The sequence below is a fragment of the Trachemys scripta genome, chromosome 8, assembly GCF_013100865.1.
Source record: "Trachemys scripta elegans isolate TJP31775 chromosome 8, CAS_Tse_1.0, whole genome shotgun sequence".
In the NCBI taxonomy this organism is placed as follows: domain Eukaryota; kingdom Metazoa; phylum Chordata; order Testudines; family Emydidae; genus Trachemys; species Trachemys scripta.
The window spans coordinates 88,990,286-89,017,411 of NC_048305.1; the positions used below are offsets into that span (position 1 = coordinate 88,990,286).

General features: G+C 40.7%; 1 protein-coding gene across 5 annotated transcripts; it reads left to right on the plus strand.

Moving 5' to 3' along the window:
• The first annotated feature begins 337 nt into the window (after nucleotides 1-337).
• On the plus strand, nucleotides 338-19,122 carry DEPDC1 (DEP domain containing 1). Of its 5 annotated transcripts, none has more exons than XM_034780064.1 (12): nucleotides 338-467; nucleotides 983-1,248; nucleotides 1,868-2,018; nucleotides 3,387-3,502; nucleotides 4,215-4,345; nucleotides 4,667-4,714; nucleotides 7,490-7,630; nucleotides 8,141-9,022; nucleotides 9,755-9,927; nucleotides 13,068-13,244; nucleotides 13,549-13,734; nucleotides 17,274-19,122. In XM_034780064.1, the coding sequence occupies exons 1-12, from the start codon at nucleotides 420-422 to the stop codon at nucleotides 17,415-17,417; spliced, it is 2,463 nt and encodes an 820-aa protein (XP_034635955.1). In that variant the 5' UTR covers nucleotides 338-419; the 3' UTR covers nucleotides 17,418-19,122. The 5 variants fall into 5 exon arrangements, with proteins under 5 accessions (XP_034635955.1, XP_034635956.1, XP_034635959.1 ...); XM_034780065.1 differs by having other exon boundaries at nucleotides 1,868-2,000; XM_034780068.1 differs by having other exon boundaries at nucleotides 8,141-8,788; nucleotides 17,274-19,121.
• Nucleotides 19,123-27,126: the final 8,004 nt, after the last annotated feature.

Sequence of the window (27,126 nt, forward strand, 5' to 3'; positions counted from 1 at the left end):
GTGAGTCGTGCCGTGCTGCTAGTGAGACACATGGCCATCGTGTTACAAACAGCGGGGGTGGAGCTGCACTGGGGATGGGGTGACCCCGCTGTGCCTGCGGGACACGCTTTGGGCAGAGGGGTCGGTGACGAGAGCTCGGGCCCAGGCATACCCAGCCCCACCCACCTGTTGTTCCGTCCCACCGTGCGCACAGCGCGCACACCCAACTCTCCCGAGCCGCCTGGGACTGCTTCCTGCTAAGTCACCTGAGCGCGCTCTCTGTCACGTGGCCGCCTGGCTCCTCCAATCAGCGGCCCCGGTGCGCTCGAGCCCTCAATTCAAACAGTTAGACCGCGACGGTTAGCAAGTGTCATCCTGCTGGGTGGTCGCTCCCCCCCGCCCCCCATCTCCGGCCTGCGTACGGGGCCGCGGCGAGCAGCATGGAGAGCCGGCTGGTGACAGCGGGGCCCTACCGCGCCACCAAGCTGGTTAGAGGGGATGGGGGCTGCGGGTCGGTACACAGGGCCGGGGGGGGGGACCTCTGCCGATGGCGGGGGGAGGGTCTGTGGGGTGCCGGAGTGTGCGGTGCAAAGCGATTCCTGGTGGGGAGGGGGACTGGAGCCCCTGAGGGGACGGGGGAAAGGCAGCAAGGAGCGATGCGGGCCGGGGGCCGAGCCCCTGAGGGGACGGGGGAAAGGCAGCAAGGAGCGATGCGGGCCGGGGGACGAGCCCCTGAGGGGACGGGGGAAAGGCAGCAAGGAGCGATGGGGGCCGGGGGACGAGCCCCTGAGGGGACGGGGGAAAGGCAGCAAGGAGCGATGGGGGCCGGGGGACGAGCCCCTGAGGGGACGGGTGACGGGGAAAGGCAGCAAGGAGCGATGGGGGCCGGGGACTGGCTGGGAGGGATAGGGATCCGTGGTCGAAATGCGCTCAACGTTTTGCTTTAATCTTCTCTTCTCTCCCCCACCCACACCCCCGCGTGCCCGTCCCCGCTCCCTTGCAGTGGAATGAGGTTACTAAATACTTTCGAGCAGGGATGCCATTGAGGAAGCACAGGCAACGCTTCAGAAAACACGGGAATTGTTTTAGTGCCGTGGAAGCCGTGGACTGGCTTCACGAACTGCTAAGGAACAACAGGAATTTTGGTCCAGAAGTTAGTAGGCAACAAACAGTTCAGTTACTAAGAAAGTTTCTCAAGAATCATGTAATTGAGGATATAAAAGGAAGATGGGGATCAGAAAATCTAGATGACAACAACGACCTATTCAGGTGCTGTACGGGTGTACACCCATTGCTAAACTGTGAAAACTAACCAAGAGTAGTACTCTGTAACGAGATCAACAGTTACTTTCTGTGGGGAAAGTAATTTTCAGTCAGAAGCAATACTGATTCACCAGGAAGTCAGCTTTTCCTCTACTCCTTCATTAATAATGCTGTTATGGGCTGCAGCCCAGCATTTCTGTAGCACTAAGTGCAAGGGGCCTGTCACCAACCCCACCCTGGCCCCAGAGCTTGCAAGGAGGATAGCATGCATAAGCATTCCTACATTGTGCTGTCTCCCTCCTGCACCAGTGCCTTCTATCTACAGCCTACAGAAGGTATAATCAGAGCAGAATCTGCTCCAAGGACTTAACTTGAAAGTTGAACTTCCCCCTACTGTCCTCCAATGAATTTGAGAGAAGGGAATGATATTCCAAAGCTAATTTGGAATTTTGCCTAATTTAAATTACGTATATGTTGTAGAGGTGTTTTGTGTTTTCTTCTTTTTATCTTAAGCCTCTACAGAGTCTTATTGGAATCATCACTGGGCACTACATTTTTTGATGAAACTAAGTTCTTATTTTTTAATATGTTCTGAATGCGTTTACATTTATCTTGTTAATTATAGATTCCCTTCAACCTCTCCAGTTAAAACTTTGCAAAGGAAGTCTCTATTGAAAGAGAACACAGAAAATATTCCAAAAGAGGAAGGAAGTCTCTTTAAACTACCACATTTCTCCAGGAGGACTCCTAAAAAACATGAATTACTTGATACCCTGGTAATAACTTGTGCTTCTTATCGATCATGTGTTCTTTTCAGCATTAGGAAAACAAAAATAATCACCTCCTTTAGTGGCTGCATCATCTACTTCTGTAGAATCTTCATCTCCAGTTGAAAAAATAAGCTAGCAGCTTCCTTTGGACTACTCTCAGTGAAGTACAACAGTATGAGAATGCAACAGAAAGACACAGCAGCCCTGGTAACAAAAAGCCTTTATGCTTTATGTGGTTGCTTACAGCTTGGAGTGCAACCTAAGATCTTAAGAAACTTGAACGGTAGATGTTCAAAATACTGTTTGTATGAAAACCATCTTAATTGTAAACTTGTATGTGGACTTGCTGAAATCTGACAAATTGGAAATAGTGAAATTAAGTACACCTCTACCTCGATAAAACGCTGTCCTCGGGAGCCAAAAAATCTTACCGCGTTATAGGTGAAACCACGTTATATTGAACTTGCTTTGGTCCGCCGGAGTGCACAGCCCCGCCCCCCCGGAGCACTGCTTCACTGCGTTATATCAGAATTCGTGTTATATCGGGTCGCGTTATATTGGGGTAGAGGTGTATTTGTGGCTTTTAATTGTATGTAGTAGATTGAACTACACTGTACAGTACAAACTGAAATCTATATATACAAGCTCTTCTCTTACCTACAATTTTAGATTAACTATAGACTAGTATTGGCTTATTCTTTTTTTTTCTCATTTAGTCACATAATAACAGAACTAAAAAAGATCACTTAATGCTCTTCCTCATTCCCCCCCAAAATATGTTTTATAAATTTAAATATTTAATTCTTTTTTGTCAAACGATTAAGATTCCTCATAAATTCTTACAAACTTTATATATTTTAGGAACACTAAATCAGGATACATTACTTAGCTGGTAACTTGCCTAACTCTACAACCTTGAATGTAGCTGCCCAGTCATTATTTGTTTTATTCTTTTGCTAATTTTTTTGTGCTTCTGACTCTCTGAATTTAGGCCCCAGTCCTGCAAGCACTTACGCATGCATTCAATATTTAGGGCCTTGGTTTCCCTTTTCATTCTGCATTTCGTTACTTTTGCCTTTAAATTTCAAAAATATGGATTTTTTTTTTCTGTGGTGGACAGTAAACATTAGCAGTGGATGGAAAAGAGCTTTAGCCTTCTATTTTAAATTGGGATAAGACCCATTCAGTGATAAGAGAGCTTAAATTATAAAAAAGAAAATTAATGCGTTCTTTAATTTGGAATAAAGCCTTCTTTACAAGTGTATGTGAGTAGGTTTTTGTTTTTAAATAACATTTTACTGGAATTTTTAGTTTGGCTTTTGAGATACTTCAGAGAGTCAACAAAATATAACACATATGATTGCTTATTTGTAGGAGAACATAGAAAACACAAAAAGTGAAATAATGGAAGAGGACAAGGAAAACTTACACAGGAAGAAAATAAGTCAAGAGGATATAGAAGAAATTTGGCGAAACATAATTTTGATACAGTAAGTCAATAACAAACTGGAAATAGTTGGGGAGAGTGTGTGTATATATCTTTTCCTGCCAGTACATAGGGATTGGCCAGGGGTCGGCAACCTTTCAGAAGTGGTGTGCCGAGTCTTCATTTATTCACTCTGATTTAAGGTTTCGCATGCAGTAATACATTTTAACGTTTTTAGAAGGTGTCTTTCTATAAGTCTATAAAATATAACTAAACTATTGTTGTATGTAAAGTAAATAAGGTTTTTAAAATGTTTAAGAAGCTTCATTTAAAATTAAATTAAAATGCAGAGCCCCCCAAACCGGTGGCCAGGACCCGGGCAGTGTGAGTGCCACTGAAAATCAGCTTGCGTGCCGCCTTCGGCACAGGTGCCATAGGTTGCCTACCCATGGATTAGGCCATTTTAGCTTCAACATACCATCAGAGCAGAAGGTACATCCATGAGTACATGCTGTGTCAATAATTAATGATCTAAACAATTTATGAATTGCTTGCTTCTTGCTGTTGGCTCTTTCTATTGGTTCAGACAGACCTTTAATCATCTGGCATAAAAACTTACCTCTGACTCTTGGAAGCATTGGTCTTGGACTAAGAACTTGGAGTTTAATAAGTTAAATTTTGAGTTTTTCCTTGTTGAAGAGGTCCTGAAGTAATTAGCTTGTGTTCACGTGCTGTCAAGACTTCTGAAACAACATTTGTTCTCTTCCACCCTACAGCTTGCAAACCATTTTAGGTCTACCCTCTCTGGAAGAAGTCTTGCACTCAGCCCAAGTAATTCCTCAATATGTCATGTACAACATGAGTAACACAAGTAAACATGGTGTTGTTGTTCTGCAAAACAAATCAGGTTTGGTTTTGGTTTTGACATATGCTTCAAGTGCCAGTATTTAGTTATTGTCAAGTGGGAGATGACAGTAATTAACTATAGTAGTTTTTAAAACAGATTTGCTTAGGGTGATAAGTCTATTTTTCTTTCAAAACTAGAAAGTAGGGCAGGTGAGAATGTAATAAGTATAGTGATTTAAAAATCATTCTATGTATTCTTTTAAAACTAGTTAAATACTATATATGATCTTCCTGTATTTAAAGTTTAACATCAGGTGGCTAGTTTATATAGTGGCAGTTGCTGAACAATTTTCTTACTTTTTTTTTTTTTTTTTTTTTGTAGAAGACCTCCCTCATTGGGTATTGTCAGCTATGAAGTGCCTTGCATACTGTAAGTTATACAAAAGTAGTCTTTAAAATTTCAGATACAAAGAAGCTTATTTTGGGGAGTGGAAATTCCAAAATGTTTGCTTATATGTGAGAGGTACTAGGCTCTTCTACACTGGATGCAAGTTCAACTATATCTAACAACCTGACATATTCAGAAGATATAACAGTAGGCTGCGTAAAACAGTTGTGTACAAAGGTGACCTGTAAGGAAGAAGAGGTAAAGATAATGAAGTTATGTGGTGTGCATTAAAGAGGAAAGAGATCCTATAGAACAATGTACTACTCCTAATCATTGAGTAGACTACCTAAATATCCTAGTGCCAGCTTGCTTTCTATGGATCCATGCATGAATCTCTCCCTACCCTTTCAAAAGGGGATGATCAGCTGGGGAGTTTAACTGAAGTGAGGGAAAGATGGCAACATTCCCCAATCAATTAGGGAATCTGCAGGAACATACAACGTAGAACTCTATTAATGTTATATGGAGCCTTGCTATGCTGGAAGACCTCCCTATCTCTTCTCACCATAAGGAGGGTTCCAAGTGGTAACTACAGACTCCTGAGTCACTGGAAGAAGCTTTGCTGGCAGGGAGCTGGGCAGAGATGAAACTTGAGTCTTCAGGCACAGTGCCTCTGTGTGGTTCCTTCTCAGATGTGGGATTTCAGGGACTAAACTACCTGCTTCTTGCACAGAACTGCCTGCTTCTCCCAGGCTGTGAAATAATTCAGAAAAAAATCTGAGCCAAACCTTGAAGAGTTTGCTAGTTTGGCCTGGCCCAGCCCATAATGTGATTATTTTTCTGAATAGGCATCAAAAGTGCTCAAGATTTTTGGCATTTTTGATGCAAAATGTGTTCTCGTCGCAGAAAGGAATATTCCATAGTTTCCACTCTAAAGAACAATCTTTATTAGCTACTATCCTTAATTGAAGGTGTGACAAACTTGCAGCACAGTCCTCTCCACTCTAATATTTATATAGAAAAGAGGGAATGAAATGAAGAAGTGGAATATTTTCAAGACATAGGTATACGTTCCTATATTGTAGAATCAGGATAGCAAAATTAAGTGAATTCTCTTGAGAAATGAATGGGCGTCACTTTATCTATGTAATGATCTGCACTGCATTTTTCAAGTTGTTGGCTTTGAACTGGATTAAAATAGCCTTTTAAAAAATAATGTAAAATTTAGCAAAAAGTTTATAAACTTTAAAAAAAAAAAACTTTACACATGTGAAGTGGGCTAACAGAAATGACTTCACTTGGGCTTTCGGAATGTCAGTCTTTCACTTAAAAAAAAACAAACACACACACACTTTATAAATGCTGATGAATGTATATGCATGGCTGTGTTGCAAGTCTTGTATCCAGTTGAATTCTTCATCAGTTGTACAGTGACTGATGTGTAACTTTTTTTTGAGAGAGAGAGAGATTTTGGAGAGGTAGGGAAAACATGAGTTTGACCTCATTGAGTTTCCTGCAGAGCAGTTCTCCTCAAAGAAGCAGTTTGGGGCATGCAAAATTTAGAAATGTCGTGTCTCCCAACTCAGTTTTCACCATTTCACATGTACTGTATCTGCACTGGTGCCTATGCCATTGTGTGGCTTTTTTGCTTCCTCTCTCCGCACAACCTCCAGCAAAGCTCCATAAGAAGCTATGGTGGCATTGGCTGTGTCATTGCATGCATATATGTATCTCTGTAACTGTTCAGTAGCAGCTGTAGGAGGGGCCCATATGCAGCTAATAGAGCTGGGAGTTGAGTTTGCAGTGGGCGATTCACAGAAAGTGTCATTTCCCCCCATTCCATGCACAGCCCCTAAAAAGCTAGAGTCCATTTGTGAAGAAAACTGTAAAGGAAAATGGGGACAGGGCAGAGAATGCTGCTTTGCTTCATCCAAGCCCATCTTTCTGTGGGGGTATGGTGGAGACCCATCTGCAGGGAAACTCTGGTTCAGTTTATTCTCTCCTTGTCCTCATCCATGCCCATAAATTGGTTCATTGCCCACTTTTGAAGATGCTGTATTGGATGAAGAGCAAACCTGAAGTGCGCAGTTGTGATCATCGGGGGCGGGGGGGGGGGATATAGGTGAACAAAGTTTGCTCTTATTGCACCAGTTATGTAAGCTTTCAGTAGTGTGTGTGCACTTTAAAAAAACCAACCAAACACACACCTGTCCCCTAGCTAAAAACAAAAAAAAACTTTAGCAGCTGTATTAGTGAATTGAGCCTTAAGCATCTTGAATATGAAAAAATCTTAAATCTATTCTGAGTATCTGAAAATAAACTCCTAGGTGCCTGTAATTTTTGTTTTATTGCTTATGTGTATGTAATCTGTTTGGTTTGGGGTATTTTGGGGAGGTGTGTGGTAATTTTAACAGAAAAACTAAAATTAATTGCTTCTTTTGGCTCATTTTTAAGGGGTGGGTGAGAAGCAGAAGGGGTTGAAGTAGTCAAATAAGGGACTTCCTCTAAATTATTAATATTGAAATATATCTATCTTCTAAAGTTCAGTGACAGCTTCTTGTTCATCTGTTGCTATATAAACAGTTTTATTCTGTTTCTGCATACTAGTTACACAAGGCTGAACTACTGGTCCAGTGTTTGTATAAGTAGATGGCTGACATGACTCTCCTTGAGAAATACTAGGCCGTCCCTACCATTCTTTCAGCTAATGTTGCAGAAGTTTTTTGTTGTGTGGTTTGGTGGTGTTTTTTTGTTTTTTTTAAAGGTTATTATGAGAATAGTACTGTCGTGAGCCTTCTTTCCTCACCTTCTTTTTAGGGCCTAGAAGTAATGACATGAGCCAACCAACTTACATTGGTTTTGAACGGGATGTGTTCAGAACAGTCGCTGATTACTTTCTCAATCTACCTGAACCATTGCTTACTTTTGAATACTATGAACTGTTTGTGAATATTCTTGGTATGTATTCTTGAGAAATAACCTATTTTGTTAAGTGTAAAGTACAAATTTGGGTCTAGTAAGTTACACACATGTAACTGTGCAGAATTTGGCCCCCAATCTTTATGGCAGTATGAATTTGTGGGAGGCCACCAGTGCAGTAGTAGTTCTACATTACAATCTGAGTGAAAATACAACTACATTCTTGTGACAATAAATCCATATAAATTATCTGGTCTAACAGTGTCAAAGTATAATAACCACAGTCTCAAATAGTGTAAACTAAACCTAGTGTTGATTTTAAAAGCTAAATGTAAAGTTTTATTGTCCTTAGTCTTGCATGTATGGGCTGTTTGTTGCATGTCTTGTTTAATGCTTTTTTTTTTTTTTTTAAGCTACAACTAACAATGTGGACTATATTAATGTCTTATATTTGTTGACTGTTCTGTTTTACTTAGCTACTTCAGTTCGTTCTTATCTTGTTCACTTTCACACCACTTGCATCTTAACTTGTATTTCATTTTCTGATAGTTGTGTGTGGCTACATCACAATTCCAAATAGACCCAGTGGAAAACACTGTATCCAAGATGAGGCGTGTGACCCACAGCCTTCAAAAACTCTGCACTTGAACTCTTTCAAGTCAACTGAATGTCTTCTACTAAGTTTACTTCGAAAAGAGACTGAAAAACAAGAGGAAGAATCTGAGTCTTCTGGAAATATTTCCCAAAATGAACGTACTCTTCAAAAAAAATGTGCTAAAAAATTACAGCACTATAACTTGGCATGTAAACGAGCCAGTGTTCATGATCTAAGAGGAGGAAGCTGTAAAAATCTGTCAGGTTTAAGGAATGAACAGGCCCTGTCTCTCAAACTTAGGGCAAGGTGCTATTCTTTGGAACAAATTGCAGCTACTACCTCAAGTTTTTGTAATGAAGTGGGATCAAACTCCCTCTATCAATCTGACATTAACATAATATCAGGCAAAAATAAGGAAAACCCACTACTACATTCTGGGTACAAAGCAGAATTGCTGTTGGATCTTGGATCAGATAGCACTGGGCAGAAACAACTGTGTGGTTCCAGGAGAGTGTCTGCATCAACAGTTCACGACCAAGAGCTATGTAATGGGAATCGCAAATCTAAGCAACTCTGCACGTCTCAGAGTTTACTTGGAAGCAGTAAGTCCAGAAATTGCAGTGGCATCAACACACCAGTTGCTGAAATCACAGTAAAACCATATGCAATAGTTCATCTTGGACAGAGAAAATCAAGTACTACCAGTGTGGTTACTATAGTAGAAAGTGAGCCTAGGGATTCTGATATCACAGTCAATAAAAGACTCTGCAAAAGTGCAGTAGAACTTTCAGAAAACTCTTTCACTCCAGCTTCCTTTATGTTGACTGGCACGCAAAGTAAGATTGCTCTTCAAAGCATGTGGTATTGGCTTACTGTGTTGACTAACTGTCTCTGCTTTCCTACTTTCTTTGGCCCCATTATTGGATTTTTAAATAGCAAAATCTGTACTTCATGGTTTGTTCAAAGAATATTCTAATGGCTATGAAATTAAGTAACTTAACTAATTATATTACATACAAGCTTTTGTATCTTCCATAATACATGCTCGTGGGTAGTATCCTCTCTTCCCCAAATAGTGATGTCTAAGCAATTCACCATATTTTGCTCTTTGTTCAGGTAAGTACTATTTCTTGTGATACAAACATCTGAGAGAAAGGGAGGAATCAACATAGATTTCCCTGCTTCTAAGTGATGTCTCTTCACGTTCTTTGAAACTGGATGCTGAATGAAGTTTCTAGGTGTCTTTAGATACCTGGATATTGGCCAAACAATATATAATAGAATAACAAAATACTTAACACTAATGTGCAGAAATAGCTTCAGTTATATTCCTCTGCTAGTCTTGATCTGCGTCAATAATGTGTCAGAACAAAATGAGATTAACTGGGGGTGAAGACCATGCAAAAAATGTTGAAATAACTGATCCCTTTTTATGTTAGAGCAGACCTTGCTATAAAGTGGCTGCTGTCTTAACTGAATAAAATGAAATTGCTGATATTAAGGTACCACTATCCTTCATATTGTTTCAAAACTTAATTACAGCTGTTTTTATAATTATTAACTTTTAGATCTTCTCCGGCCTCATTTAGAAAGAGTTGCTATTGAAGCACTACAGATATGCTGTTTGTTGCTTCCTCCACCAAATCGTAGAAAGCTTCAACTCCTAATGCGTATGATCTCTCGAATCAGCCAAAATGTTGATATGCCTCGACTTCATGATGCAGTGGGCACGAGGTCTCTGGTAAGACACCTTTTTCTAAGAGTATGGATAACTTTATTCAATAGCATAAAAATAATGCTTAAATCTGAGAAAAGCAAGAATATTCAATATTAACAGAGGAACTTAGTCTTTGTCTCACTAATTCTAGTATGTAACACAAATATGTCACTCCTGGTATACTTGTGAAAATCTGCATCAAAGTAAACTCTCTTGTTTAACTCCATCTGAACATATTCTAAATAGATTTTTGGGGAAACTTTTTATTTGAACAGCCTTTATTAACTTTTTAAAAGAACAGAAAAGATTCAGTATTCTTTTTGCTTCAATGATTCCTTCTACACCTCACTGTCAATAACTAAATTGATATCGTCAATTAAATTCCTACAAAACCTTGTAAGTATTTTTTAATTGATGCTCTGTTTTAACTGATATGAACACAAAACTTATTTTGCTTTCCTGTAACTTAAAAGGTCTAATGGATATGTTTTGAAAAATAGTTTTTGGCTAAAACTCTTGCAGTGTGTCTACTTGAGGTAGTTTATTTTTGTTTTGTCCAGTATGGAGTGAATTTCCATAGCCGAGCGTTAGCATAGCCTTTTTATTATATAAATGTTATGTCAGGACTCTAGCTATTGTACACCGATGCCACTAGATGTTAAAATTAAAGAATGGACCTAACTGTAGGGTTTACATTTTGAACTCTAGTAGGTCCAATGCCAGAAAGGAAACAGAAGTAAGTCTGTTAAAGGCTTAAAGCTGTAAGGACTGAATTTAAGCTTGCAGTGGAAAGAATAGAGGTATTTACAGTTGTTAGAATGACATCAAACCTTTGTTTAGTTCTCTTACCATACTACCTACAGTTATTTAAAAACACATTAAACAAATACTGATTAAAGAATGTTAATTAAAAATGGGAAACAAGAAATGAGTAAATACTTGTCAGTTATTGCAAGTGATGTAACAGAGGTTCTGACCATTTATGCCATCTTGAACTCTCTTTTTTGTGTAAGAGACAAGGGTGTTAGCCAGTGAGTTTTTCTACATAAACTGGAAGGATGATGAAGAACTTAGTATAGTTTGGTTGAGGTATGGAACTAGAACAGTGGTTCCAAACTGGGGTTCGTGAACCCCTAGGGATTCGCAAAATGTTACAGGGGGTTCTCAGGAAAAAATTCCCTAATGGTGGACAGAGCTGTTCCTAGGGACCCCGGGCAGCACAAAGCCAGGAGGATTCCAAAAGCTAGGCAGATCAATGCAAGTATATCTATCACATTGAGGAGATTTAAACTTCAAGACTCCTTATAAGAAATGGAAAGGGAGGTGGATATTTTTTGCTGTTTTTAAAATTAAATAGGCCGCTAGTATTGTTTTCTAAATTATTATGAAAAACAAGTTTAAGCTTGGTTGTAATGTGTTTGCCTGGACTGCTCAAGACCTGAATGCTTGTGTAGGAGGAATTCTTTGAGTTGGCTTCTTAAATACCTTCATGCTGTTTCACATCTGATACTCCTTGATGAAACATAGGAGCCTTGTCTTATAACAGGCTTATTCAAAGTGATACAAGCTACGAAAGTGAGATCTTGGAAGAGTGTTGCTGTTTTCATAATATGATAAATAATAATAATATAGTGTGTAATAAGCATGTCATAAAAATAAATTTTATATTTCCAAGATCACTGCTTTTATAATTTATACTCAGGTAAAGGAGAAAATCCCTGGAAATATTCATTTTTAAGGGGGGGGTTGCAAAACTTGACATTTTAGTGAAAGGGGTTCACAGGTTGTTAAAGTTTGAGAACCACTGAACTAGAAGCTAGGCAGATCTGAGTTGTATTCCCAAATCAGTGTATACAGCCCTTACTACAGTGGGGCCTTTATCACTGATTGGGGCCTCTAGATCCTGCCACAACACAGTCTGTAATGATTCTGGGGAATTCATAAATATTATTAATAAAGTGATTTGAGATCTGCAAATGGAATACGGTGTATAAGTGCAAATTATGTGTTGTTTGGCTTTTCTTTTTTTAAGGAGAGCACTTCCCCTAACTTCAACTGAATATCGTTCACTTCTTACTTAAACTATTGCTGTATTGCTGTTTTGTTCAGCAACTGCCACGTTTCATCCCAAAGATGACTATTTCATAGACAAACTTATTCCTATTGTATTTTGTAAAGCACTTGGGATCCACTAATACATTTGGGTGAAATGTGCCAAATAAATACTAGTTCATTATTCATTTAGAGCTGTTGGCTTTCCTCTGCTACCTTAAGCAGAGGGGAGTTAAATTTGGAAGAACCTAGTAGGCAGGTGAGGAATAGAAATATCAACTCTGTGGCATTTTAGCCTCTAAATCAGTGGTTCTCAACCTGTTTACCATTGTGGGCCACATATGCAGCTCTCTATATGTTGTGTGGGCTGCATCCACACTATATATACTATCTGTATGGCCCTGAGGATGTTACATGGGCTACAGCTGTGTGCTGATTGGGCCAGGGGTTGAGAACCACTGCTCTAAATCCTGCAGTATTAATTCCCTCAGAGTCTCCTCTTCTGCTGCTACTCTGCAAAACCAGGAGATGTTTCCATGGGGAAAAGTAACCCTGATAGCTATTTCAAGGTGTGTCGCTTTTCCTACATAGCAGAGAATGTGAATGTGAATGCAGTTTTCTTGTACTCTTTTTCCTGGTTAAATTTTTTTGAATTTGAAACTCAAAACTGTAAGCTCTAGTTAATCATAAAACTAGAATTATACTCTGTTCTTATACAAGCATCACTTTGTTTCAAATGGGGGAAAATGGCAAATTTCCTCCTTGCTCCATTAATATATGTCAATAGTGCAGGAAGGTGAGGTACACCTCTACCTTGATATAACGCTGTCCTCAAGAGCCAAAAAGTCTTACTGCGTTATAGGTGAAACCGTGTTATATCAAACTTGCTTTGATCCACCAGAGTGCGCAGCCCACCCCCCCCCCCCCCCCCCCCAGAGCTCTGCTTTACCGTGTTATACCCGAATTTGTGTTATATTGGGTCGGGTTATATTGGGGTAGAGGTGTACTTTGATGCAAATCTGTAGCAGGGAATGCAGTACGGAGCTTCAGGGAGAAGGAAAAGAAACCAAATGCCATAGTTATACATACTAACAACCTGTTAAAACTTCTAGATGATACAGACTTTTTCTCGATGTGTGTTATGCTGTGCAGAAGAAGTGGACCTTGATGAGCTACTTGCCACAAGATTAGTTTCATTTCTAATGGATCACCAGCAGGACATTTTTAAAGTTCCAACTTACCTACAGGTTGCAGTGCAAGATCATATAGAATCTCTAAAGACAGCTCAGGTGGGTCCTGTGACAAAAAGTTGAACCCTCTTTGCTAATTGCTGTTTATGAATTGTAGGGTACTAAACTACTACTGTCAGTTTAAAAAACAACTATATTCCATTCTTTTTTTTTTTTAAAGTACAAACTTTCATGCAACTAGCTTTACAATTATAGATAGGTTTTTCACTTTTTTTAGCAATTTAACTTTTTAAAACTTGCATTTAATTTACAATGTAACTGAATGCCAGTGAGGCAATAACTTTGCAACCAAACAAGATCCTTCAAGCATGTGTAGACTTTTTTGTTGACCTTCTTGTTTCAGTTCCAGTATCCAGGGGAAGAAATCAGTGCTATTTTGCCAACTTATTCATATTGTAAGCGGATAACTCCTCAGGAGTTTGATGAACAAAAAGTTTCTACCTCTCAAGCTGCAGTTGCAGAACTCTTGGAGAACATTATCCGGGACAAAAGCTTGTCTCTGAAAGACAAAAAAAAAAAGCTAAAACGGGTAAGAAAAGAAATGGGCTATTCTGGTTTTTTTTGTTTATTTTTGGTGGGACTTTGGTTTTGTGGTTTTTTTTAGAACACTCAGTTGTAGTTTGCAAGATGGTTTTTAAAAATTCATAAAGATGGAGGAGAGAATTAGTTATCTAATTACTAGATCCTGGCACATCAGTAAACTCTTTAAAAATTAATTCTAGTCTGATAGCAAAAAGAATTGGGTACAGCCATCTGGATGAGTACTTGTCATGATGGCAACTTCTGATCCTGTTTTGAAAGGGGCTTGGTCTCCACTATAAGAATTCATGTTGGTTAGCAATAATGTTTTTCAAACTAAGTACAATTTAAGAGTAAAACATAAATCTTTTTTTTTTCAAAGCCCTCTGCATTAAATACCAACTCTGTGATAGGAATTAGAGTTATTTCTTGTGATATACTAAATGCACCAGGTTTCTTGCTTAATTTTTGAGCCAGGCTCTTCACTAGGTAAAACTCTGATGTAAAGGGTTTTGGTTAAATTTTAAGACCAGATTATTCCGCTGAGAAGCCCTCTTCTGACCAAGTAACTGGTACTTTCTAACATACTGATAGAGTTCTGAACAACTTACATATTGCTTCAGGTTATCTGATATTTCTAAATTCTACTAAGCTGCTGCCTAATAGTCAAACTAATAGCTCAACAACTTTGGCAGGACTTAATGCTGGAGGATTTTTTTCTCTTGCAGAAAACCTTTGGCAAATATCTCTGATCAGTGAATAGTGTACTTGTCCCAGAATTTACTAAGCACATCTTGTGACAAACACAGCTCCACAAAAGCTGCTTTTAAATTTTCAAGTTGCCCCTTTTCCCTCTTCCCCTCCCCCAGACTCCACAAAAAGAATGATTTTGTAGAACTTGAAATGTTTCTTAAACTTGGTCACAAACCAAAAGGCTGGTCCTCCATTTTTTTTTTTTTAATTAATTGAAGCTGGCTGTATGAAATAAATAGTACCAGCATTGGTAGATTAAATCTTTTGACTACCCCCACATTTCTTTGTGGAGACGGGAGGGAATTTCCCATGCACCCCTTGCCTTTCAGCCCTGCAAGGATCAGGCTACAGCCTCTGCAGAGTAAGGAGTGTAGAGAGAGCTCTAGCTGTACAGCTGCTTCCTGTGGGTGGTGGGGGGAGAGGGCTTTGATCTTGGGGCTCACTACATTTGCTCTAAACTGGCCCTGTATGCATGTGTATTTTTGGACAAAAATGCTCTGGTGTTGTGACATTGAAATGCACAAGTTTGCCTCAGTAGCACAAGCTGAGGCCTAGGTCTAGCAGAAAGCCACACAGATAAAAGTACAGTGCTCATCTGCACAACCACAGCACACTAATTGCTAAATAAAATTACTGTGCTGGAATAGTCAGTGAATGTTGTGCCTTCATTATACCTGAAAGCAACCAGAAAAGTGCATATTGCTTCTCTGGCATTTTCTGGCACACTGCAGTGCGTGCAATGACTTTTTGTTTGAAACTGAAAGGTTGGGAGCAGGGGGTTATGAATATTGTTTGGTTTTGGTGTACCGCTTCCAACAAGCACATGCACCACATTCTGGGAACTTCTCATATAAAGTCAACTAATTTGTAAGACTGCTTGAGGCCATGAGAATATGTAAGAATTAGTAGTTTTACTCTCAGCGATTGAGGCAGATACTACATACTTTCCTGAAATGATAACCCTGTGGAGCATTTTGGCTTTTTTGTTGTTGTGGGTTTTTTTTAATCAATATGCTCTTTCCTTTAGGAGTAGGTCCAATTATTTCTGCCACCCACCCCAAGCCTATAAACCAGGGGTAGGCAACCTATGGCACGGGTGCCAAAGGCGAGCTGATTTTCAGTGGCACTCACACTGCCCGAGTCCTGGCCACTGGTCTGGGGGGGCTGTGCATTTTAATTTAATTTTAAATGAAGCTTCTTAAACATTTTAAAAACCTTATTTACTTTACATACAACAATAGTTTAGTTATATATTACAGACTTATAGAAAGAGACCTTCTAAAAATGTTAACATGTATTACTGGCATGCGAAACCTTAAATTAGAATGAATAAATGAAGACTCGGCACACCACTTCTGAAAGGTTGCCGGCCCCTGCTATTAACTGTGCTGTCATTTTGAAAAAGAAATAAGAAAAGAAATAATGGAGATATCCCATCTCCTAGAACTGGAAGGGACCTTGAAAGGTCATCAAGTCCAGCCCCCTGCCTTCACTAGCAGGACCAAGTACTGATTTTGCCCCAGATTCCCAAGTGGCCCCCTCAAGGATTGAACTCACAACCCTGGGTTTAGCAGGCCAATGCTCAAACCACTGAGCTATCCCTCCCCCCTGACTTCATCAGCAGAAAGTTTTTGATCTGTTGAATAAAGTTCATATACCACTTCCCTCTTCCCGACCACTGCACCAAAAAACAGAAGAGATAATAGGAAAGCAGCTTGGTTTCAGAAACCCATTTTTGATGTAATATTCCATATCTACATATCTGTAGATATTCCAGGCTGCTTTCCTATTATCTCTTCTATTTTTTGGTGCAGTGGTTGGGAAGATATCTACAGATATGGAAAACAGGATGAGTAGGAAACTTTCCTAGTACCATCAAAATTTGCATAATTTAAACTTTAATGCAAAAAACTAAATTTCTATTGTTATGGTCATAAAAGATTCCAAATGAAAACAGAGTGTGTGCCAATGCAAGATTGTCTTCCTTTGTCTGCGGATAGCTAGCTCCAGTGTTGCTATGCTGCAGAAGGGTGAAAGCTGACTGGAATGTTCAGAACTTTGTGGATGGTGCAAACTGATAAGCATGTGTATGTCACTGCTGTTTGACAAAGTCAGGAACAACAGCAGAGACTAACATTTAAAATGGAGAGATGGGTGTAGTTCTGCATAAGGGTAACTGGCATTGGCTGAGTACAGGATAGAGGAGTGCTTGCACTTACCTCCATCTCCAACACAGTAGCCAGTAGACCATGGAGTGGGAGTGGGAAAGAAAGAGAATGTACTTCTTTTTTGTGTGAGAGAGAGAGAGACTTCAATATTATCAGAGTCAGATCTGAAAGATAAAACCCATGAACAGGGTTCAAGCATGCCATCCGGGTAGGTATTCTAGCCTCTTTCCCAGCAGCTGTTGGAGGCAGAAAGAGAAGGAAAAGAGGATACTTAGCACTAGAGAGGAACTAAAGAGTTAAGCCGTGCTATATTATAGAAAAGAAAATGTAGAGTAAAGCCTTGAAGGGAAGTAAGGCCTGACAAAACAAAATAGGGAGTACTATACACTTTTAAACAAAGCATTAAATAGAAATGGGATAATATTACAGTTGAATGCAGTACAAAATAGTTATTTTCCTGTAGGGTAGGGGCCAGGGGTTTGGTAGGATATCACAGCAAAGATATTTTTCATCCTGGCTAGCAGGCTTACTCCCCAGACTAATAGGTGACTAATCAGGTTGTTATATTTTTCAAGCTCTCTGTATCTTCTTTTAAGTAGTTTTTTATAATTACTCTTTTGTGTTTTAGTTTCAGAAGGAATATCCACTGATCTACCAGAACAGATTTCCAACTACAGAAAGTGAAGCAATATTATTTGAAAACAAACCAACAATTAAGCAACCAATGCTTAGCTTGAAAAAACCAAAGTTTCGTAGTGTAAGATACTATTAGGTATTCAACTATAGCTCTTGAATCTATTTATCTGATAGGTATATGCATAATCTAGTGAAGGACATTTACTATGAAAATCTGATATTTACTTTGTGGAGGGGAAGAGAGATGTGCACATGCACACTTTATGTTGAAAGGTGCCAAAGTATCTTTCTTCTGAAGATCACTTTTCACTTACCAAATCTTGAAATGAGATAAATATTTAATGTTTACAAGTTACCCAACACATACAAACAAATATTGAGTTGTATGTGTTGAATCTCAGAAGTAGAAAGAAATGTGAAAAGAAACATGAAGTTATTAGTAACCAAAAAATGTGTGTGTGTTATTACTACAGTCTGGGAAACTAATGGTATATGTATTGTTGTAACTTTTGTGTTAAATCTGTTTTGGAAATGATGCTATTTAAATTGTAGTTTTGGTTTTTAATCATTTCTTGTGTACTGTATAAATGCTCTGGTTGGCTACTCTGTATAGTGTGTACTTGCAACAAAACATTACCTTTTTGGATTGAGAAAGGTGACATCCAGGCCCCACTGACTTCAGTAGGGCTAGAAATTCACCCTAGGTTAGGAATTAATCTGTTTATCGAACTTCAAACTCGTATATACTTTTCATTTGCACTCATTTGTAAATCATTAAAATCATCTTAATTTTTTAATATATTTATACATGTTAAAACTATTATACTTGATTTTATATATATTTCTAATTTTTGATGGAAAGCTGATCTCAAATACATGGATAACTGACCTGATATTCTGCTCGAACAAAATAAGTAAGAGGGGAGGATGATATAAGCCAATTTGGTTCAGTGTAGGTATATAGGTATTGTATATTAGGCTTCAGTGTTTTATTTATAACACTGCTGAGCTGGCTTTTACAAGACTTTTGAAAAATGTCCATATTGTTCCCTCTCTTAAACATCATGGGTGATATTATGGCCCTAATGAAGGCAATGGGAGTTTTCCTGTTGAATTGGTGGCTAGGATTTCATCTCTTATCTTCAGCAGGATTTTAAATTTCTGTGCAATAAATTTCACATCTTGAAAGTAGGTTTTTTTCCAGGTATTTCCATATACTATGTTATCATTTGTGTACTATTTTTGTTGTTGTTGTTGTTGCCAGGGTTTTTTGTGGGTGGGTTTGGTTTTTGTCTTTTAAATTCAGGACAACTTGTGCATATGTAGAATGTAGGGGGGCTTTTGTTGAGAGGGCGGGTTTGTTTTATCCATTCAGTTTTATGGATCACTTATTTGTGTATTGTATTTAAGCACTTCTGTGTATTGTTAAAGGTATAAGTTAGATGTAAATGGTCACTGTTAGTTATGCTGGTGATTTAATGTAGTTAAATCACAGTTTATTATCTATTTAATGCAGAAGACTTGTCATATTGTTAAACTCTTTTGCACACTGTACATGCATATTAAGCCATACCGAAACTAAACTTGGATTGTAGGGAGCACGTGTTTTTGTGTGTGTAGTTTTTAAACTCTGGATTTGTAGATAATCTTTTTGAATGAAGTCCTGGCCCTATTGTAGTCAATGAGAATTATACCATTAATTTCAGCAGGACCAAGATTTCACCCTTTAACAATCCAGATCCAGCCCCTAAATTCAAACATGTGGAACTGTAAACATGTGAGTAGCCCTACAAGAGGATTACTCTTTGTAAGTGTTTGTAGAATTGGGCTTGCAGCTTGTACATAAAGTAGCTTCATTACAGCTGTAAAACAACCACCAGCTAAATGATTTAGAATCTTAGTGAGCTGCAAAAGGTGGGATGAAGGAGGGAGGGGGTTTGTGCCATTCTTTATGCATTTATAAAAGCATAGCCTGAAAGTCATTTTGCCCACCCCTCAAAAAACAAAAAAATCCAGATTGTTTTCTTACAGTAGAAATGCGGGTCTTGTCTGCCTTTGACTTATGGGAGATGGTAGAACTCGTGAAACGGATAGAAGAAGGGAATGGATTTTCTTTTAGGGTGGTTTGAAACGTAGTGTTTGTTAATGCCTTTATACAGCGTATAGTAGTAAAAAAGCACAAACCTTCTTCCCTTTCCCTATGCAAGTCACCTTTAAAGATTCCAAATCAGTAGCTATACACTGTGAAATACATCAGAAGTATTATAATATCACCTGTGAAAGATAAGAATTTGTATCCAACAACAATTAGCATACATGGTGACGGAGGGATCATGAGATTCGTGGACAGTGTTGCTTGAAAGCTGGAAGAGTGACTTATGTAATGGAATATTCATTTTGATACCTGTCTGTTTTAGTCTTTTGTGGAAAATCTTTTGGATGAGAGAGTTTTTATTACCATGTCATCTGAACTTGCTCAGAACAGGATGGGATGATGTGAAAGTAAAAGTGCATGGAGGTTAAAAACTTTGCTCCATTGCTGCCAACCGTGTGGCTGCATCAGCGGTCCAGGTGGGGTATGTGGGGAGTTTAGTGATGAGCCAGGCTGAGTGCATTTAGGCTTAATTCTTGTTTAATGCATTTGGAGATACTTGGAGGGAGTGTAACTAAAGTGTAAAGTATAATTAGTCTTCAAGTAGTAGTCCATAAGGACACAAGAATGACCATACTGGGTCAGACCAATGGTCTATCTAGGGTGACCAGATCTGCTGACAGTGGCCCACACCATATGCTTCAGAGGGAATGAACAGAAACGGTAATTACTGAGTGAGCCATCTCCCATCATCTGGTCCCAGCTTCTGGCAGTCAAAGGCTTAGGGATATCCGGAGTATGGGGTAACAAACTTGACCATCTTGGCTAATATCCATCGATGGACCTATCCTCCATGAACTTATCTAATTCTTTCTGAACCCAGTTTAGTCTTCACAACATCCCCAGCAACAAGTTCCACAGGTTGAGTGTGCATTGTGTGAAGAAGTACTTCCTTATGTTTGTTTTCGACCTATTGTCTATTAATTTTATCTGGGGACCCCTGCTTCTTGTTTTATGTAAAGGAGTAAATAATAATTTTCTTCACATCATTCATGATTGTACAGACCTCTATCCTATCCCTCGCCCCATAGTTGTTTCTCTTCCAACCTGAACAGTCCCAGTCTTTTTAATCTCTCCTCATATGTAAGCTGTTCCATACCCCTAATCATTTTTGTTGCCCTCCTCTGTACCTTTTCCAATTTTAATATCTTTTTTTGAGAAGGAGTGACCAGATCTGCACACACTATTCAAGGTGTGGGTGTACTATTGATTTATATAGTGGTATTATGATAGTTTCTGTCTTATTATCTATCCCTTTCCTAATGGTTCTTAACATTTGTTAGCTTTTTTGACTGCCGCTGCACATTGAGCAGATGTTTTCAGAGAACTATCCACAATGACACCAAGATTTCTTTCTTGAGTGGTAAAAGCTAATTTAGTATTTTGTATATATAGTTGGGATTGTTTTCCAATGTGCATTACTTTGCATTTATCAACATTGAATTTAATCTGTAATTTTGTTGCCGTCACTCAGTTTTGTGAGATCCCTTTGTAACTCTTCGCAATCTGCTTTGGACTTAACTATCTTGAGTAGTTTTGTATCGTCTGCAAACTTTGCCATCTTACTGTTTATGCGTTTTTCCAGATCATTTATGAATATGTTGAACAGCACTGGTCCCAGTTCTGATCCTGGAAGACCCCACTATTTACCTCTCTCCAATGTGAAAACTGACCATTTCTACCTTTTTGTTTCCCGTCTTTTAACCAGTTACTGATGCATGAGTGTACCTTCTCTCTTGTCCTATGACTGCTGCACTCCATGTGCCTTCAGCCAATTAAGTCAGCATTCCTAGTGGCCATAACATCAGCCAGGAGAATTAGAAGAGATTCAGGCCCTCCTATGCTATCTTTCTGAAGGACAAAGTCACTCTTAAGCCTCATCCAAAGTTTTTTGCCTAACAGTCTGATTTTTCACTTTAACCAGTGTTTTCACCTGCTGGTCTCTGTTCCCCAAACTTCATTCTTCACCAGCCGAAGCAAAACTTCACACACGGGTCGTGGTTAGAGAGTTCTGTTATTTAGCCAGGATTAAATTGATTAGCGCTTAACCAAGACTGTTGCATTTGTGAAATAAGTGAGGACCACCAGTATCATCACAGAGATTATCTAAATGGATCTCCAACTGTATATGTACCTGCTATGTGTTAGCAAAAAAAGGAATCTCTATGGACACATCAGGTCTCATTCAACTTCAGCCCAGGCAGCCTCCACTGACATTTTGAACAATTTCCCTGACTGAAATATGTAAGGCAGAGCCATTGAGTTCAGTCCATACTTTTTTCTCACTGCCTTGGTACAGGCCTCTAGATCAGATGCAAGCTTTAGAAGGGTGATCCTTCAAAAGATATTTACACAGGACTCCTTTAACTGCTTCCGAGCATGGAATACTGCCTGCTAATCACTGAGAGTAAAATCTATGTGGACAATGTCTCAAAGAAAAGAAAACGGGTAACTAACTTTATAGTAACTGTGGTTGTAGTTCATTGAGATGTGCTGACCATACAGATTCGACGACCCACCCTCAGTCCCCATTCTGCCATTCAGAGTCGTTATTGGTGAAGAAACTAAGAGGTGGTTTAGGCCACCCTGACCTTTATAACCTCTGCTACGGTGACTGTGAGGGCCCCCAGAGTGCAGCCCCAAAGGACACTGCTACTAAAAAAAAATCCAATTTCATGTACAATTTCATGTGCATTAAGAGAAGAATCTATGCAGACAACACATCTTGAAGAAAAAATAGTTACTAACTTTTGTGTAACTGTTGTTCTTTGAGATGTTTTGTACATATCCATTCCAATGTAGGCGTGTGTGTGCTCTGAGCACAGGCCCTGGACATTTTTCCTTCAGTGATACCAGTCAGGGTGGCTTTGATGCCCTCTGGTACCATGCACTCAGCGCTGGTATAAAGAACCCAGCCAATCCCACGCCTCCTCAGTTCCTTCTTTTCAGCCAACTCCAAATGAGTTGTGGAATGGACATGTGCAACACATCTCAAAGAACAATAGTTTTGGAAAGTAATTGTTGTTTTTTCTGAGTGATGTCCATTCAAATGTAGGTGACTCCCAAGTAATTGCATAGGAGGTGGGATTGGGGTTCACGGACATGCTGACTGTAAAACAACTCAGCTGAAACTGGCATCATCTCTAACTTATTGAGTAATGGCGTAACAAGTAGAGAATGTACACATTAATGACCAAGTTGCCACTCTGCAAATGTCCTGAATGGGGACCTGAACCAGGAGTGCAGTTGATGATGATTGCGCTCTCATGGGGTGGGCAGTCAGGTTAGCTGGTGGCGGAATACCCGTCTGCTCATAACATGTACAAATGGACGATGTGATCCATGACAAAAGTCTCTGAGCAGAGATAGGGAGATCTTTCATCCTTTCTGCAATAGCTACAAAGAGTTGGGTGGATCTACTGAATGGTTTGATCTGCTCTATGTAGAATGCTAGGACATGTCTAACATCCAGAGTGTGAAAACATTCCTCCTCTGTACTCACGTGTGGCTTTGGATAGAAAACAGGTAGGAAGATTGCCTGATTACTATGAAACTGGGAAACCACCTTTGGGAGGAAGCTTGCGGGAGGATGCAACAGCATCTTATCCTTAAAGAAAACCATGTATGCAGGCTCTGATATGAGGGCACGGATCCCCAAGACTCTTCTGGCTGAAGTAATGGCCACTAAGAAAACCACCTTCCAGGAAAGGGACAACAAGGGACATGTTGCCAACTGCTCAAATGGGGGACATGTATGTTTTGATAAGATCTGGGTTAAGTCCCATGGAGGGACAGGTTTCCGTACTTGGGGGTATAGTCTTTCCAGGTCCTTGAGGGAATGGATGGACATCTCGTGTGAAAAAACGGACCAGCTTTTCACTGGGGAGTGGAATGTTGAATCGCGGCAAGGTGGACCTTAACTTAAGGAAATTGCTAAATCTTGCTGTTTCAGGCGTAGCAAATAGTCAAGAATGTCCTGCAGAGATGACTATGTGGGTGAGACTCTGTGCTGGGAGGCCTATATGGAGAGTTACATAGCCCTGGTGGAGGGCTTCCTGCCCCTAACAGGACCTGGCAAACCTGCTCCAAGCAAGCCAGCTCTCTGGGATTTAGCCATGGAGCTTCCAGACAGTGAGATGGAGGGAGCTGAGGGTCGGGTGGAGCAGATGACCATGGTCCTGGGAGATCAGGCCCAGATGCAGAGGGAGCGAAATTGGAGCAGTCGTGTAAAGGCCTCGCCATGTAGTGAACCAGTGTTGACCCGGCCAAGCTGGGGCTGAGAATGACCCTCACCAGTCCCATTTGATTTTTAGCAGAATCTTCTGCATGAGCGGGATGCGGGGGAAGCAAAGAACAGGTGACCTGTCCACAGGAGCAAGAAAGCATCCGTGAGTGAACCTGAGCTATGGTTTTGGAGGAAGCAAAACTGGTGACACTTCCTGTTAGACCTGTTTGCAACCAGGCACATCTGGGGAGTCCCCACCATTGGAAAATGTCCCTCGTGATGGGGACCACTTGTGATTGAAGAAAGATCTGCTGAGGTGATCTGCCAGTTTGTTCTGCGCTCCCAGAAGGTGAGAAGCCTTGAGGTGAATTGAGTGGGCTATGAAAAACTCCCATAAGAGGATGCTTCCTGACATGGGGGGGGGAATGAGACCCCTCCCTGCCTGTTGAGATGGGACATGGCTGCAGTGTTATACATAAGCACCAGCATGCTCCTGCCTGAAATGTGAGGCAGGAATGCTTGACAGGCCAGGCGAACTGCCCTGAGCTCTGTGATGTTGATGTGTAGCGAGGGCTCTTCTGGAGACCACAGGCTTGGAAGTCTGACGGGCCCTAGGTGAGCTCCCCAGCCTAGTGCTGACGTGTCTGAGACCAGGGATATCGATGGATGGGGCCATGAGAAGTGAACGCCTGTGCAAACCGTCAGTGGGTCCAGCCACCAATTGAGGGAAGTGAGAACCGGGGAAGGTATCATGAAGACTGAATCCAGATGGTAACAGTTTGGCAAAATACACTGAGGCCAGCCATGTCTAAAGGGGCTTGAGGTGTAACCTGGTGTGCTGCACCACATGTGTGCAAGAGGCCATGTGACCCAAGAGCCTCAGACAAGAATGGGCTGCTGTGGGTGGTCCCTTAGGTACTAACAGGGACATGATCATCTGAAACTGACCTTCTGAGAGGAAGATTCTGACCTGGGTGGAGGTGAGTGTGACAGTTTGGATCACAGAAACCCCCTTTGGGCTTGCTACCTGATGTGCCGAGACTGCCTCTGAGCCCATTTTCCCAGGCAGCTTGGGACTTCAGTGCCCGCCTAGTTTGAGCCAGACACGCTAGCTTGCTACAAACATAGACCCAGGTCTGAACAACATCCCCCAAAAGCTGCAGGCTTAACTGAAAACAGTTTAAGAAGTGTTCCTGTCTCCAACACTCAGATGCCCAGCTCCCAATGGGGTCCAAACCCCAAATAAATCCATTTTACCCTGTATAAAGCTTATATAGGATAAACTCATAAATTGTTTGCCCTCTATAACACTGATAGAGAGATATGCACACTTGTTTGCCCCCTTTCCCCCAGGTATTAATACTTACTCTGAGTTAATAAGTAAAAAGTGATTTTATTAAATACAAAAAATAGGATTTAAGTGGTTCCAAGTAATAACAGACAGAACAAAGTGAATTACCAAGCAAAATAAAATAAAACACGCAAGTCTAAACCTAATACTGTAAGAAAACTGAATACAGATAAAATCTCACCCTCAGATGTTTCAATAAGCTTCTATCACAGACTGGACGCCTTCCTAATCTGGGCACAATCCTTTCCCCTGGTATAGCCCTTGTTCCAGCTCAGGTGGTAGCTAGGGGATTTCTCATGATTGCAGCCCCCTTTGTCCTGTTCCACCCCCTTATATAGCTGTGGCACAAGGCAGGAATCTTTTGTCTCTCTGGGTCCCCATCCCTCCTTCTAAATGTAAAAGCACCAGATTTAAGATGGATATCAGTACCAGGTGACATGGTCATATGTCCTGTGAGACCCCAAGCCTTCATTCCTCCCAGCCTGACTCATAGGAAGGCCTGCAAGCAAACAGATCCATCCACAGTCAATTGTCCTGGTTGATGGGAGCCATCAAGATTCCAAACCACCATTAATGGCCAACACTTTGCCTAATTACAATAGGCCCTCAATTATATTGCATATTTCTAGTTTCTTATACAAGAATGATACATACATACAAATAGGATGAACACACTCAGTAGATTATAAGCTTTGTAATTATACCTTACAGAAGACCTTTTGCATGAAGCATATTACAGTTACATTATATTCACACTCATTAGCATATTTTAATAAAATCATAGTGCAACATCACAGTGAGCACCATTCCAATAGTCTCTATCCTCTGTACCAGAATGAGGGTAGACTTTTGTCCATTTATGAGCAGGCCTAAGACCTGAAACATCGACTGAATGAGGTGGAGGCTGGACTCTATCTGAGCCATGGACTGGCCTCTGACTAGCCAGTCCTCCAGATACGGGTAGACTTGCACCCCCTGGCTCCTCAGGAAGGCTGCCACTACCACCATGCATTTTGTGAACACCCACGGGACTGCTGAAAGTCCAAACGGGAGTACGGCAAATTGGCAATGCATCTGGTTCACAATGAACCTGAGAAACCTTCTGTGGCCTTGGAAGATGGAAATGTGAAAGTAAGTGTCCTTTAAATTGAGGGCAGCATACCAGTCCCCAGGATCCAGGGAGGGAATAATGGAAGGCAGGGATACTGTGCAAAACTTTAGTTTTTTGAGGTAGCCATTGAGCAGGCGTAGGTCTAGAATACATCTGAGACCAGCCTTGGATTCTGAAATTAGAAAATAGAGTAAAACCCCTTCCCTCTTAAATCTCTGGATCCTCTTCCATGGCTCCCACCCAGAAGAGAGTTTTCACTTCCTGCACTAGAGAGGGCTCTGAAGAGAAATGGGGAGGGAGGGAGGTTGGGATGGTAGCAGTAAATTGGAGGGTATACCCCACTTGCACTGTGTTTAGCACCATGCTGCGAAGAAAAGTGACAGGCAGTCTGAAAATAAAGGGGAAACAGGATCTGGAAACATGGGAACTGGTACAATGTCCCTGAACGTCCCATCAAAAGGCCTACTTAGAACTCCCTGGGTGTCTGGGCAGGGCAGGCATTGATGCCAAGTTAGAGGCGGATGGTGGTCTATATTTAAAACATCTGCTCCAATGCCTCTGCAGGTCTTGATGGGATGGCAGGGTGGAGAATTGGGTGAACTGCTGAGGCTGAAGTGCTTCCTCGAAGTTTATGGGATATATATCCCCAGGCACTTGAGGGTCACTCTAGAGTCCTTCAGCTCATGGAGCTTAGCGTCAGTCTGCTCCGAAAAGGGTGAAGTTCCCTCAAAGGGAAGGTCCTGAAATGTTTGCTGGTCCTCATATGGGAGACCAGAGGATTGAAACCATGAACTCCAACTCATGGCTACCGTAGAGGTCAGGGACCTGGCCACCAAATCCACTGCATCCAGGACAGCTTGCAAAGAAGCCCTGGCTATCAACTTCCCCTCCTCTACCAGTGAGGAGAACTCCTAACTGGTCTCTGGCGAAGTGAGTCCTTAAATTTCAACATGGTGTCCCATATGTTGAAATCATATCTACCCAGAAGCACTTACTGGTTAGTGAT

Bases quoted from the DNA above. Each gene is read 5' to 3' on its own strand.
- DEPDC1 (XM_034780064.1), top strand. From the start codon at position 420: ATGGAGAGCCGGCTGGTGACAGCGGGGCCCTACCGCGCCACCAAGCTG. The intron at 2,019-3,386 runs GTAATAACTTGT...GCTTATTTGTAG, and splicing joins ATGAATTACTTGATACCCTG to GAGAACATAGAAAACACAAA. The intron at 4,715-7,489 runs GTAAGTTATACA...CCTTCTTTTTAG, and splicing joins TATGAAGTGCCTTGCATACT to GGCCTAGAAGTAATGACATG.